General features: G+C 32.6%; 1 protein-coding gene across 4 annotated transcripts in view; it reads left to right on the top strand.

Annotated features, from left to right (window-relative positions):
* Positions 1-7319: 7319 nt before the first annotated feature.
* LOC6577001 (lachesin) overlaps positions 7320-16021 on the top strand; it is a 69704-nt gene continuing 61002 nt past the window's right edge. For 3 of the 4 annotated variants that reach the window (XM_044008687.1, XM_032729037.2, XM_044008688.1), the window contains exons 1-2: positions 7320-7726; positions 14449-14614. In XM_044008687.1, coding sequence (XP_043864622.1) covers positions 14464-14614 — 151 coding nt within the window. In that variant the 5' untranslated portion in view covers positions 7320-7726; positions 14449-14463. Of the gene's footprint in view, positions 7755-14448; positions 14615-16021 lie in introns of all 4 variants that reach the window. The other variant, XM_032729038.2, reaches the window with a different exon arrangement.

Here is a 16021-nt window from a genome sequence, read left to right as displayed (position 1 = left end):
ACCCTGAAAACGCATCTCATGTGTCCCATGTGGCATGCCAGCTAGAAATCAATTCGCATTGTTAACCCATGATTGGATATTATTGATTCAATTTGCTGCCACACTGTCGATACATGTTTTATGCATGCCATCGTCTAAGCTCTCTCTCTCTCTCTCTCTCAGTTTGTATGTGTGTGTGTGTGTATGTGTGTTGATAATGTCTGAGTGCATTGATAATAGGAACATGCACGCTTGCTCAACAACACCAGTAGCTAATACAGACAACCGTCTCCGTACGGGCTCCGGCAACTGCACCTGCACCTGCACACAAGAAAACCCACTCAGTGGGCTCGACTTGACTCTTGGCGTTGTTTAATTTATGCATGAACTGCACCACTCACCTGACTCGCACGCACTGTGGAGTGAAGCCGAAGATTTCCATTAATATAAAATAAAAAGTTCTTTTCTAGGCAATTTGTTCAATTTATTTATTTATTTTTTTTTTTTTTTTTATTTATTGTTAATATTTGCTTCATTTCCTTTGAACCTATTTTTTGTTTTTTACAATTATATACAGAGGGTAGCTACATATGTTTCTTCAACTGAGATATTTCGATATGTTGGTTAAGAATTTTTTTTATCTATTTTTTTACTCTAGTTTTATTTTTTACAAAGTTTTGTTTAACAAAGAAAGAATACAAAGAATAAATCAATAAATATTTATTTTGTAGGCAATTTATGTACATTTTTTTTTTAAATTAAACTTTATATCCCATGAACATTTTTATTTTTTGTAATTTTATGTAATTTATGTAATTTTTTATTTTTAAAATTTTATTTTTAATTATTTATTTATTTATCTTTTCATTCAGCTTTATATTCCCTGAATATGTTTATTTTTTACATTCATATAAAGCATATGCTATAAATTTGGTTTTATACAGAGGTTACCTAAATATGAGTTTTCAATTTATATACTTAGATTTGTTATTTAGGGATTTTTTTTATAAAATTTTGTTGAACAATCAAAAATTTGAGGACAAAACCTTAATATGACTTTCTTAGTAATTTCAAATCTATTGGAATTATTGCAAAAATACTTGAGCAACGCTCCATAGAGCTCATCGGGCTCAATGCATGTGGGCGTGGCAAGTGTTGCAATTCAAGCAATATTACTAGAATTGGAAATTTGCGATATTATTTGTTGTAGTTGGCAATGCATTTGTGGCATTTGACTTTGTTGTTGTTGTTATTGCTTTTGTCGTTGCTGTTGATGTTGTTGTCGTGGACAATGGACAACGGACAATGGCAGCGAGAACAATGGCAGCCACACATGTTGCTAATAGTGCCATGCGGCACGCCCACATGTCTGCAACATGCCAAGCGCTGCATGCTGTGCCACATGCCACATGCCGCCTGCCACATGCCACATGCCACATGCCACTTGAGCGCATTGTTTTTGCCATCTGAAGTGTTTGACGTTTCCTGTTGCTTCGCCAGCAACCAGCAACCAGCAACCGGCAACAGCCATCAGAGCAGCCCACGCTGTGTGTACAATTGATTTGGCGAACATATCCACAATTATGGCTGCCTCCATTGATTTGTGCCACTAATCACCGTTGCATAAATCACGTAGCTGCTCACCAAACATCGGATGTTGCAGATGCAAAGCGATGCCAGACAATGGCAGTTGTCACTTCAAGTTGCTTGACTGTTTAAATTCTGTTCTTAGAACAGTTAGAACAGTTCCATAGGTAGAGCTGATATTCTAATTACCTATATTCCGATCTCTTACGTAGAACTGATATACTGATCTCTTCTGCATACCCAAGAAACAACACATACACACATGCAAGTCTCTAGCTCTGTCAGACTCTGAGATTGACAGACAGAGGGACAGGGCTATGTCGACTCAACTCGTCGCCCTAATCAAGGATATATATAAATATCTTATGGCATTTGCCACGCCTCCTTCTGTCTGTTACATACATTTTGATAAAACCATTATACCCAAATTTCGCATTTTCAATGGGTAAAATTAAGAATAATACTTATTGGCTTTGATAGCAATCACATATATGTATTTGACTGACAGAATATATATATATATAGGATACTATTCAACATATTTTAAGGTAACTTTGCTATAAACATCATATTTCTTTAGTTCTATTCTAGTTCTAAATTAAATTACTTTTTATATGTATATTTTCTTTACTATATTACTGATACATGTTCTATTTCAATTTTAATGAATCAATCCAAAAAGGAGAAAAAGATATAGAAGGAAGAAAAGGAAGACTTCTCTTTGCACACAGTCACAAATTAAACGCAAATCGTTTATTTGCTGTGCCAAACCAATTGACATATTTTATTGTGTGTGTGTGTGAGTATGTGTGTGTGGCCTAAATTGGTTTAACGGTGTTTTTAACCCGATTTATGTACCTGTTCAGCTGAGCAGTTGCTCGAAGCAATGCTTCGGCCCAGCACAGAAAAGTAATAAAAACTTAATGGCAAATATTAAGTACACATTAAACTGATTTATTTGAGTGTGGGTTATGTCCGCACAGAGCGTTGCACAGATTTATTTTTATACGAGTTTGAAGAGAGTTTTTCTTCCCATCTCAACAAAAACGAATGAAATATAACATTTTCGATGTGTGTATAGAAGAGAGAGAGAGAAAAGGTGAGACAGAGATAGGTGCAGATGATTTTGTACTAAAGGCCGAAATAAGACATGTTAAGCATTCTTATAGAAAATATAATATACAATAATAATAATAAGACATAAAACAAAATAATAAAAAAAATATTATTTATTATTATTTAATAATATAATACTAAATATGAATAAGCCATCAAATCTAAAAAAAAAAAATAATTAATAATTATTATTCATTATTAATTGTTAGATTATATAGATTATTTCGTAATTCGTAAAAAATTAAATTAAATTATTTTGTATTTGTATATGATTATTATATTAATATATATATATATATATATATATATATATATATATTTATATTTATATTTATATTTATATTTATAATGTTTAAAAATAATATAATATAAAATATTTGCTTTACCATTTATTAATTTCTTTAATCCAAATTATAATATTTGATTTATAAATTTTATTCTCAAATATTTATTTTAAATTTTTCATTCTCCGTTTGTTTAAATTTTTTGAAAATAGTTTCATTTATCATTGAAACTCCATTAAGTGCAAATCAAGCATTAAATTATTAAATTTGTCATTTGGCCAACCATTTTTTAGTGCTCGCACTTTAACTGCATTTTGGTCTGAAATCATTTGCGTTGAGGTAAAAACAAGTTAAGTGCTGCAAAGCTTTACATAAACGGGCAGTAAGGCAAATGTAACAAAAGTCTGGCCAAAACAGGCCAGAGAGCTGTTAAGCACTCTAGAGAGTGACAGCGAGAGTGTGTGAACGAGGGAGAGAGAGAGAGAGACATCGCCTGTGTGACTGTTGCAGCTGTGCTAAGTACATGGCCAGCTTTTGGTAGCTGTATGGGCCATATAAATAAGTACAGTTATATTGTTGTCTCACTTTTTGTTTGTTTTTGCTAAGCAGCTTGGCTTAAATTTTCTCCATTTTTTTTTTTAACTTTTTTTTATTTTAGTTTATTTTTTTTCATTTTTGTTTCGTATTTGCTGAGCTCTTGAATTTTGGCAGCAATTTGCGCTTTTAATGCAATCAGCTTTGTTTTGTGTGTGTTTGTGTGTGTAGCTACTAATGCGCTTTCAAAAGACACACACACACACAGTGCCACGCCCACATGCCCAGAAATCAATTGACACTTGGCACTTGGGTGCCATTATGCAGCAGCAGAGGCGAGGCAAAGGCAGTAGAAAAAGGCAACACTCAATTTCCCATTCCGTCTGCTTAACACTTTTTTATGCGCTTGCAATTTAGGCCAATTGTGGATAACAAAAATGGACAAGAAGTGGCTACGAAAATAAGGCCAAAAGCAGAAGAAGCAAAAGAAGAATAAGAGGGCAAGTGCAACTTTCATTTAATGCCCGCACTTTCGGGTGTCGTTTCTTACAGCTAAATGACAATCCACACAGCGAGCTCTTAAGACATCAGGACGAAGGTGGAGCAGGGGCGGGTAGAAGGCGACATTGGCATAAGCAGGAGGCGGGGCTACACAGCTCTGCAGCCAAAGCGGATTTGTTAGCGAATGCTCTGCTGCATTTCGATTCGATCCTGCGAATTGGCTCACACAAATAACACGATTGACAGCTCCAGGCGTTGGCTATTGCATCTCAGCTTAAATGCAAACAGAAACAGACACTTGTTTATCCAATTATTAAAGTCTATTTTGTAATACGTAATTCTTCTTAGATAAGCATATATAAATAAACAATAAACTAAATAGAATCCGCATTAAAAGAAGATTTGCAATCTCTTTATATCATATATATATATAAAAAAAAAAGCAAAAGGCAATAATTTTATTTTTAAAGGTTCATTTCCATAAAATATTTAGTTAAAATTAAGTACTAAAGCTCATTTGCAGTTTATACATCTAGATATATACATATGTACATCCTAGCAAAAAGTTAATAAAATAAAAATTAATAAAAATTGTTAATAAAAAATACTAGAAAATGATTAGTTTTAGCTATTAGATTATTTTTAAAGCTAAAACTTCGGCTCAGATTGCAAACAAATGTTAATAATTCGACTAAGGATCATATTAAAATTAAAAATCATATACAATTTTATTAACAATTTTAATATATTTTCAATTAAAATTAAAAATCATGTATAATTTTATTATAAATACAGTTTTTTTTAAACAATATTATATATTTTCAAATACCTATTGGAAGTTATGTTAAAAGATATATGAAAGTAACATATACTTTATATATTTATTTGCCTATAAACATTTTCAAAGGCATTGTAAAACACTCCATTTACTCTATAATAAAAAATATATTCTTTTGTAATATTCAATACTTTAATTATAAAAAAATTATAAGTATTTTGTATGATTTAATATATAATTTATTTTAAATAAATTCAAAATGTATTTATTTTTTTCTATATTACTTTCATAATATTTGTTTTCTTGAAATTGATTTTTTAATTTTTATTATAAATATGTGTATAGGTTTCTATAATAATAAGTATTTTATTTATATACACAATTTATTAAAGTATATCAGGTGGTAGCCTCTATACATTATTTGGGTCTCTTCATTTAGCTCTATACATAAACTTCAACCCAAACAATCTTTTAGTTATTTTCCTTTTTTTTTTTTTTTTGTATTCCACAAATAGTCAGATTTTGTGCTAAACTTTAAATATCCTGTGTTAATGCGCTTTGAAATGGATATGAAATAACTGCCCACACACACACATGTACATATAGATAGACCCACACAAGTCTTAAATGTTTATCAACGGGGGTCAGTTTCAGCCAGTTTGACCTTTTGTATTCGGCTCTCCTGCCTCGTAGTCCTCCAGCTGTGACGTTTGTCAACGTTTTCGGTTGCCATCATCATCGTCATCATCAACACGAAACGGCTTTCCGTTGCTGCTGGTGAAAAATGATGGGCCGAGCAACGGGGCTTAAACTGTTGCCGCATGCCGTTCGGCCAAGTAGATAGACGTCCTTGAAGATTTGCAAAAATGTTTATGATAAATATGATGTACGATGATCTAAATATATATACATTTATATCAGATGTATATATACTTATTTGTATATTCAGTCTGTATATACATTTTTGTTTTCTATGTTTATTTTTAAGTTTTCAGTCATTTCAGTAAATGAATATGTATATATGTATTTATTTATAGCTATACAGTTTTTAAAGTGTCCAGCTTAGCTTTGGTCAGCTCCCAGCTTGCCTTTGGCCTTAAGTTTCTTTTTTTTATTATTATTTCTGTTTCCAGCTATGTTTATCTAAATGATGCCAGGAGCCAACGTTGCGTATGTGGAATAATTTTATTGTGGTTGACCGTTTTGCCACTTGCTGCTGTTGCTGCTGCTTCTGCTGCTGCTGCTATTGTTGTAGTTGTTGTTGTTGGTTGCTGCCTTTGACATATACTAAGCACAAAGAGCCCGACAACAACAACAACAACAACAACCATTTTTGTGTGCTTTTGCAGATAAGCCAATTTATGCAGTTATTTTTTTAGTTTTTTTAGTCTGCGTGTTAATTTGACTACGTGAAGAGTGGCTTAGCTGTTGAAGGCTGCCTTTGTTAATAGTGAAACTGAATAGCTGATGTTTGGAAAGGGTTTCAGGTAGTTGAGCAGAACTAGTTCAATGTTCCTGGAAAGTGTGGCAAAAGGTTGGAAAGTTTGGTAAAGTGAAAAAAAGAGTTGATGTTGCTGTTAAGGATATTGAATCTCTGCGATTTGTAATTAGAAACATTTTGATAGATATTGTAAAAATGAGCTAGTTAATAAAATAGATAGATTAATTGATAAATAGATAAAGCGACCAGTAGAAAGATATATAGATATAAGTGATTTTTTTAATACTATTTATTCATATTCGTTAATTATGTATGTGCAATCATTTCCTCAAGATATATTTATTCCATGACAACCTTTGCCGCCTGTTAAAAAGAAAATTTTAATTATAAATATATATAAATGTGTTATTATTCCCTTATTTATAAAAGGAAACGTATTACAATTACATATAATTGAGATATCTTTGTTTTGAATAAATATAATTTTTATTACTTCTATTTTCAAACATATAATTTTCAAATAATTATTTAATTCATTATTTTCATTTTGAACTAAATACTGAAGAGATTTTTTGCTCTAGCGCTTTTCTATTGCCTCATTTAACAAATCTGCATAAATTCCTATTCGATTTCTTCTATGCACCTTATGAAGCCTCTTAATTACTGTTCCGTTACCACAACGGAAATGTGAAGACTTCTGCTACTGGAAGAAAAAGCAGAAGCAAGGGCAAAAGGCAACCAATCAACTTTGTCGGTGCCGCGAGCTTAGCGCCCAGCGCGCCTATCAACGCACTAAGCAACTAAACCAAACACTTGACAGCCTCACGGCCACTCGCCTCGAGTCGCTCAGCCACTATTAAGGCACACACACACACCCACGCACTGTCAGCCACATACATACACACGCTCATACGTCGCCTAGATTCATTTTGAGTGAAATGAACACTTCCAGTGACGCTCTTCGTTTCGTGCTCTTGCTCAAGCCGTTTCGAAGTTCGAAAAGCCGAGTGTGAGCCGAACAGCGAACGAATTGGAGCGAAGCTTTGAGCTCGGCCCAGGCGTTCCACCAATCGAGTCAACGCCATTGGCATTTAGTCGTACATCGGTTGTCCTTCTGTGCGGATGGTTCGGCGTTCAGTATACACGCCGTTTAACCAAAAAAATACTAAACTGTCTAACTGTATAGCCGCGCGCGTATTGCCGTTATTTTGCGAGTTGTTTACGTGATTTTATGTGCTTACCATTTACCGCTGGAAAACGATTTGAAACGAAATGTTGTTCGTCGCGTTGTTTTTACTGTTATCGCCATCGTCGTTGTCGTTGCCGTTGTCACTGTCGTCAGTGTTGTCGTTGTCGATTGCCAGCCACTGGCAGCTCTCTTCACAAAAGTTCTGAACGCATCAAGTGAAAGTTTGCCCACCGTTAGTTCCCCCACTCTCTCGGGCATAGCAATTGCAGCAGACGCGTCGTGCCGGCGATACCGTTAATCAACTTCACCAGCAGCGTGTATGTGTGTTTGTGTGCTTAATTTGATGTAATTAGAATGTATTTCTTACAAACTCTCACTTCCCTCTATCTCTCTCTCTTTTTTGCTCTGTCTCAGTTGATTTGTTAATTGCAAATGGAATAAGTCTCGTTTTTTTGCTTACTGACGACGTTGTTTCTTGTTTGTTTTTGTTTGTTTGTAAGACTTTTCTTGGAAAACTGATTTAGATGAATGTGATGAGGATACGCGAACTGAAAAGCGCAAAATCTATAGAAAAGAGTTTTGTATTTAATGAATGAAATAAACAAAAATTATAACATATTATATATATAATTTAATATTATAATAATATATTATTTTATTTATCGACCTATATCTTGAGCATCGCTGATACTTATCAACTCTCTCGATCCCGAAATACTATGCAATTACTCTTAAAAAAAAGGATTTGTCTCAACACATCAAAATTGTGCTTAAAATCCTAAAGAATCTTAATATGAAATCTAATTTTTCTCTTATAAATACTAGGGGCTTTGATGATATACATAAAGTGAAGATAAAAACTTATGGACTTATCCAAAGTAAAAAAACTTAGTACCTAATTTTTAGAAGAAAATGTCAGCTTATATTAAACGAAAGTTTTTAATTAATTTATTTATCAAGAAGCTATAACTAATATAAAATTAAAACTAACTAATAAAATAAAGCATTGGCTTGATGTTTTTATATATCAATTTCATATACATATATATAATTAGAATGCAAGCAACTTTTATAACAAAAATAATTTTTAAATGCTAATGCTAGTGCAAAAAGTTAGCAAAACTGTTAATGATAAAAAAATCGTAATATATGCAATATTAATACAATTTTAATATTACAAATCTTATTTATTTCATAGGCAAAAAAAAAAACTTGAATATTTTAATTGTATTAATATTTGTAAAAATTGCAATTCTTCTATTTTTGTAATTCACTTTGAAAAGTTTTATGTGTTGTATTTTATGCAGTTTTGTTAAATACTTATTTGGACTTTAATAGAAAAATCTTGATTTCATATCTCCCAATTATATGTTTGTCAAATAAAATGCATTTATATTTATATTTATTTGTATTTGTAAAACCCTAATTTGTTGGCAATTGTGCAAAAAGCCGCAGTGGTAAAAAGGCAGAGAATACAAAATATAAGCAAACCCAACTGCAAATCCAGGCAATGCAACGATACAAACTAAATGGCCATAAAAAGCACTCTCTCAGGCGTCAGGGGTTAGTGGAAGTCGGTTAGACTTGTAACCAGCAAAATAATTTGTTGCAATAAATATTTGAAAATCCAGTTAAGCGAAGCATTTTCGTCACGAAGAGGCAACAGCGAACAGCAGCAGCGGGCAACTGGCCAAGACAAGAACTGCAGTCCCAGCAGTCCCAGCAGTCCCAGCAGTCCCAGCTGTCCCAGCTCCTTGTTTTGAGAAATTTCGCAGCGCACACTCCAGCAGTGGCTTTAGCTGAGGACTTTTTGCATTGCTTTATTGCGATATACTCTATGTGATGGAGGCAGCTTGTAAATATTGCCACAAAATGTGTGAAGTTGAAAAACTGCAGGAATTTGGAATTTCATGCATAATAAATAGCGATAGAACAGGTCTAAAAGTTGACTCTGGCATAAAATAAAATACAAAGGAACTTGGTTTCGCAATGAAATGATTAATGATGATTAGTAAAATTTGCAGTCTTTATATATTATTTATATCTGTATGAACTATTCAGATATTTAAATCAAACTTTTTATATTATTTGAGTATCATTATTATATACACTTTATGCACATTTTTAGGATCTTGATTGGAGTAAAATTTAGATAAGTTCTGTACTCCTCATAACTTTATTAATACCTTAAAAATCGTAGTTTTATGATGTGTGTATTCTTCGAGAAGTAGGGGAAGCAGTCATGTTTCCATTTTATAAACATACCAATCTTTAATTTTGAAGTTCAAAGTTTTGATTCAAATTAGAGAAGATTGATTACCTTCTTTGTCAAAAAATCAAGTGAAAATGTTTTTTTTTCTCTTACTTTTAACAAACTTTTAACATTGACTAACTATAACTATAGTCCTTTTCAAATGTAAATTACAGTCAATACTTGGAATACTTCTAAGTCATCTATGTTACAAGAGTATTGAATTTTCGTCTTGCCTATATATTTGTTTAAAATTTTCATTTTCTTGTTAATATTTTTCCAGGTATTTTTAAATATTCGCGGCTTTTTGCAAGGCACCACAGATTTTTGTTGTTGTTGCTTTTGCTCCTGTTGCTGTTGTTGCTGTTACTGCTCCTGCTGCCGTGTTGCACTTTGTTGGCGAAGCTGGGGTCTTGCGCGTCAGCCGCTTTTGTGTCTCTATCCCCACGCTTTAATATTAAAAGCGTTTAACATTTTTTGTACGTTTCGTCGCCATTGTTTATGTCTGACTCTCTTTTTTTTTTACCTACATCAAGCCCAAGGGTCTTTTGTTTTCATACCTCGCATAAAAAATTCAACAATGACGGGTTTTATTTTAGTATTTTATTACTGGTCGACTGGCAATTTAAAAAAATTATATTTTGCAATTTTTCTCTTCATTATATACATAAGTAATTTATTTATTTATTTGTTTTTTTTTTTTAGTTAAAAATCTTAATTAAATACTGCAATACACAAATTGCCGTCATAAATTTTGAGTTTCTTTTAATATTATTTTTATTATATAGTAAAAAATAAACCAGTAACAGAAGAAATAAAAAATAAAATAATACTGAAATATAAACATTAAATTATTATATATCAAGACTCCAATATTTATTTTTTAAATATTCAGCTAAGAAATCAGCCTATATTTTTTTAACCCATTTAGTATACAAAGATCAAAATATTACAATTTTCTTTTTATTAATAATATATTTTTAAATTGATTTTTTTATTTGTTTATCTATTCATATTGAATACTATTATTATTATAATTTATTTATTTTTTAAATTTATGTTTGATGTAAACTGATTTGTCTATTGAAAATTAACATATTGTAGGACTGTTTCTCAGTTTTAAAATCGAAATCAGCCTTGAATGCTGAAGCTAACTTAGGGAATACGTTAATCTGAAATCTAATTCTAATGCATTATATAATCAGGACCCCCTTTAAGTATGTGGGTTGAGCCATTTTTATTTTTGAACTTCTGTATGGCTTATGCAAGCTAAATCATTTTATTATGTTGAATAATATTTTAAGAATCTGCAAGTATTTCAAAAGAAATACATTTCTTAGATAATGTAGGGTATGTCTTAGTATATCACTTCACCCCAAAGGGCTGCCAAAAATTTGTTATGGTTGCATTTGCTGCCGTTGTTGTTGTTGTTGTTTTTTGTCAACGGGGAGCCGCACTAACAAGCTTTGTTGTGTTCCGCCGTCGTCCGTCGTCCGTCCTGTCGTCCTGCGTGCCTCGTGTCGTTGCCGTTGCTGTTGCCTGTTGGCACATCGCCTTTGACTACAGTTTGCTTAACGTGCAACGTTTTGCCAACTGTGCAACAACGTCGTCAACAACGCCCGCAGCGCCGGAAGCGGAAGTGTTACCATTGCCATTTTGTTGGCATTCGGGCGCGCTGCACTGCGATGCGATGTGATGCGGTTCGTTTCGGCTTTGGCATTTTGGCTGCCGGCTGTCGTTTATCCCACTTGCTATAGTTGTTGCTTTTGTTGTTGTTGGTGCTCCTTTTGTTATTGTTGTTGCTTATAATATTCCTTTGGCTTTCCGCTTGTAAAATGCTGCCATGTTTGCAGCTGTCGCCTTTGCTGCCCGTTGGCTGTTTTCCCCACTCTCGACGAATTTTCGTTTTGAGTTTCGGCTAGTGTTTTCCTTTTTCCTTCTTTGGCTTTGCTTTTGCTTCGCTTGTGCTGCCAGCTGTCTGACAGGTGGTTTGCTCAACGTGTTTTCTGTTTACTTTGTGTAATCATTTCATTTGTCAAACTTGATTCGAGCTCTGTGCGAACAAACACACAAAACATTCGTCGACAGTTTGACATCGCAAATTGAAGACAACTGAAATATGTCTGCAGGCAGTTTTTTTTCGCTTCTTTTTTGCTTTATTTTTTTATTTTTTTTTGTTATTTATAGTTTTTTTGTTCATTTGTTTGTTCCTTTTTTGTTAGCTTTTAAATCAAACAATTAAAAGTTTTTCTTTATGTTCTTGCCAAGAAGTTAGCTGGATTTATAGCTTCACATTTATTGCACAAAACCAACAAATTAGCAAAAACTTTGAGAGATAAAATAATGACTTTATTGCGATATTTTCAGGAAATATAAATTCCTTGAAAATATTTTAAAATAAATTATCGAATTATAGTAGTTTTAAGAGCTTAAGCAAAATTTTTTATATAGAAATATTATTTACAGTTTATAAAGTTTAAAAAAAAAAAAAAAAAATTAAGCTGAAACAATTCTTAGAATATTTTATATTCTTAACAATTCATTTTTGAAAATAGAAACACAAGCTTTAATAAAACAGTTTCATAAACAAACTTTATATAATAATTGTGAATACAAAATTTATGTAAATTTAAATTATTTTTTTTTTTTTTTTTTTTTTTTTTATAATTGTAAAAACGCTAGAATATTTTTTAGAAAACCTTTTCATTTGGATTAGGTTATCTTGTTTATTATGATTTGAAAATTATTAAAATAATAAATAAAAATAAATAATAAAAAAATATTAAAATAATTTTTTGTAGACATTAAAAGAAACCCAGTTCAAGAACTTATTAAATTATCGATAGTTATTTTAATAATCAAATATTGTTAGTCATGATATTTTTATTGTGCTAAAATGTAGAGGTTGAACCATGGTTTTCTACAATATCTTTGTTGGAATTTTGCCTTTAAATGCTCTAAGCTTTTATTGCCTTAAGTGATTCACACACCCACAACTGCTTATGTAAGACATTAGTCGAGTTAAAACATCAATAACTGCTCACAGAATACCGCAAATATTCTCAAAGACTTTAAAGCGCAGCCCCCGCAGCTGCCGCACCGAAACACTGAAGGTTGAACAATCAAAGGCAAGGCACAAAATCAAATTACTGTCTAAATGCTGTCTAAGCATATTTCATTTAATTGTCTTAACTTAATCTCGACGGCAACAACTAAGTTACCTCGCCAAGGCACCGGCCCTCCTGCGTCCTGCCTTCTGCCCTCTGCCGCACCAGCCGCGTAGCAAACACGTCAAAACAACGCCTCAAAATCTACTTGGCCAACTCGACGACAGCCCAACTGTCCGTGCCCTCCCCCCTGCTGAGGCCCCACTCAGACCCCATTGCCTGCACAACAACAAAACAAACAAACAAACGTTGCCAAAGTCAGAAAGCTACAGCCCAACTATGTAGCAGCAACAACAAAGTGGAGAAAGAATATCCCGACGGATTTTGAATACTCTAGAAAATGTAAAAGAGTAATAAAGAAATTTATCGGTTATAAAATTATTAAAGTTTTTTTTACTTATATTATATAATTCTAAAATATTGGATGGACTGATACAGATCTAGCAAAATTTTCTACGAATATTATCATTTGGAATTGATAAACATTTTTGTATGATCCGCAAACTTAGACAAGCAAGCCTAAAGTACTTTCAAATTAAATTTATATGTGCATATTATTATATTCTATGAGTTACAGACGTGAAGACATGAAGAGATAATATATATACATATATGTTGAATTATTTTATTTTAATATATGCTCAACGACAATTCGTTTCAGTGTTAAAAAGCTGTCTTCACCTTAAAGTATACTGATTAATATCTTTATTTTAATTTATTTTATAAATAACAATAAAATATCAATTAATTGTTTAAATAATATTAATGAAAAGAGTAATAAAATAATAATAATAATAATCAATAAATCCAAAGATGTTTAAAATTTTATAGAATATTTAGCAATATATTATAGATTCCATGTTCTCAATTAGCATTAGATATATTATTAACTAGAGACTTTGATGAAAGGACTATCTCAGGAATAGTCAACAAAAGCAATAAATGTCAGACTTTGGTCTTGGCATTTGCATTAAAGATCGCTTAAAGGAATAGTTGAAATAGTGAACTCCAAATATTTTGAGGTTATACTGAATTTGTTCAACTACTTCCACATCCACTAAAGTATCCAAAGGATACAAGCGAATTCCCTGCTCGGCTACGCACTTAATCACATCGTCGAAATACCCTTACCTAGGGAAGGGGCATGAGCAACATTTTTGACTTCAGCTCGCAAAACGCTACGCATTCGGGATCCGGTCCGTTTGCGGTCGATAGAAAAGGGGGGACGAGTAGGGCGGGTGTTTGGGTGTTGGGTCTCTATATTTTCCACATTTGCCGTTAAGTGCTGGGAAGCCCGCACGTCATCAGGCTCGACAACATCATGACGCTCAATTTCAATGGCACTAGTGTTGATTGCAATGTTGTTGTCGCTGTTGTTGTTGTTGTTGCCGATGATTACGCGCCATTTAAGTGATTAAAGGTGAAACTGTTTGGTGGGCTAGCTGCGCGGGCAGCGCCCCCCAGGTGCAGCTCGAGCCGCAGCGTGCGTGCACCCTACTCTTGTGCTGTGCGGCCACCCCTTTACCTTTACCCCTTTACCAACCCTAACCATACCCTACCCCACCCCTAATCAAGTGTTTCTGCCATTTTCGTGTACAATTTCGCCTATTGCCCATTTCAGAGATTTATCGCAAAAATGTTTGGACTCGTTGCACTGCGACATGTACGGCCACGCCCACCGGCCAATGGGCGTTTGGCTGGCGTTGCTCTACACATTATCAACATCGTGGCCATAGTGCTCTTAATGATGACTGCCACGCCCACTCGTGCCGAGATACCTTCAAAGGGTAAGTACTTTGATAATTTAATGAGCTTGTTTCAATGGGCTTCTCAATGATTAATTGATTGAAATTTGTGGTCCGTTGAGCAGGTCTGAGCGGGACACAGACACAGTGGGGGGGTTGGGGAAAAGTTGATGTTAAGGAGAGATTATGGAAGTATTACGAGTGCTTTTAATTATGACAGGAATATTGAATATATGTTGATATGTATATATACATTTATAATGTTAAATTAATTATCTACAATAAGCAGCAAGCTGAATATTCATTTAATATTCATATTGAATTTACAATATATTCAATCATATTGAAAAATAATGAACTAATGTGCTAACCATAGAACAGCTTTAAAAATGTTACGAAATAACAGTTTTAACCAAATACATCTAGACTAGATTATAGATTAATGTTTAAAATTTGAAAAATATTTTGTTTTGTTTAAATTTTTTGTTGTTTGTCCTTTTGTTTCATTATTCTGTACGGGCTCATTACAAAAACTATTCAACTGTCTATAAATATATATATATATATATATATATTTTTTTTTTTAAATTTCCTAAAGTCGTATTTAAAAGACAAATATACAAATTTTTAAATTGAAATCTATCAAAGTTTAAAACTGAACTGTAGAAGTTTATTTACATATAATAATTTATATATACTATAATCTATATATATGTTTGAAATAAATAATAAAAATAAGTCAACATTCAATAAAATGAATAAAAAATATCCTGCTGAAATTTCAAAAATGCAAATGTATACATTTCCAAAAATTCCCTTTGCGTATAACATTAAATATATAAATATAATTTTTGTTATAATGAAATAACATCAGTGTAGCAATTGCTTTTCACTTTCTTCATCGACTCAAAAATCCAATTTTATTTGCTTTCTAAAAATAGTTAAACATTTTTCACAAATATGTTACCTACATACTCGATAAACATCTAAGGACTAACATATTTGGTTTTATCCAAAATAATAAATATGCAATTGGGCCGAATAACATTTGCATGCAGATCAGAAAAGCTTTTACTTTTTAGCCATTAAAGCATATTGAGGAATTTCAATTGGCTCTTTGTCTTGTCTTTGTTATGACCTAAAATTTTCATATTAAAAATGTTATCATAATAATTCGTAACAGGTCTTCAAACACTTTTTCATAGCATGTGTGAGGCTCTTTGTATATTTGCATATTTCTGAAATTTATCTTTTGGTTGGCAAACAGGGGGGCGTCTAGATCCTTCAGCATATTTCATGACATAATCAAATATGCCTTAAGCCATGGCCAACAACAAGAGCAAGAGAAACCCCTTTGATGTCCTCGAAATGAACTGCAGATAAAGGATGTGCCTAATGCTATGGCTTGTTGTCTTTCTTTCTTGAGCTATTTATTTATTTACTTTTAGC

Source organism: Drosophila mojavensis, unplaced genomic scaffold (assembly GCF_018153725.1).
Source record: "Drosophila mojavensis isolate 15081-1352.22 unplaced genomic scaffold, ASM1815372v1 contig_36, whole genome shotgun sequence".
Lineage (NCBI taxonomy): Eukaryota > Metazoa > Arthropoda > Insecta > Diptera > Drosophilidae > Drosophila > Drosophila mojavensis.
This window is presented reverse-complemented; position numbering and strand designations above follow the sequence as displayed.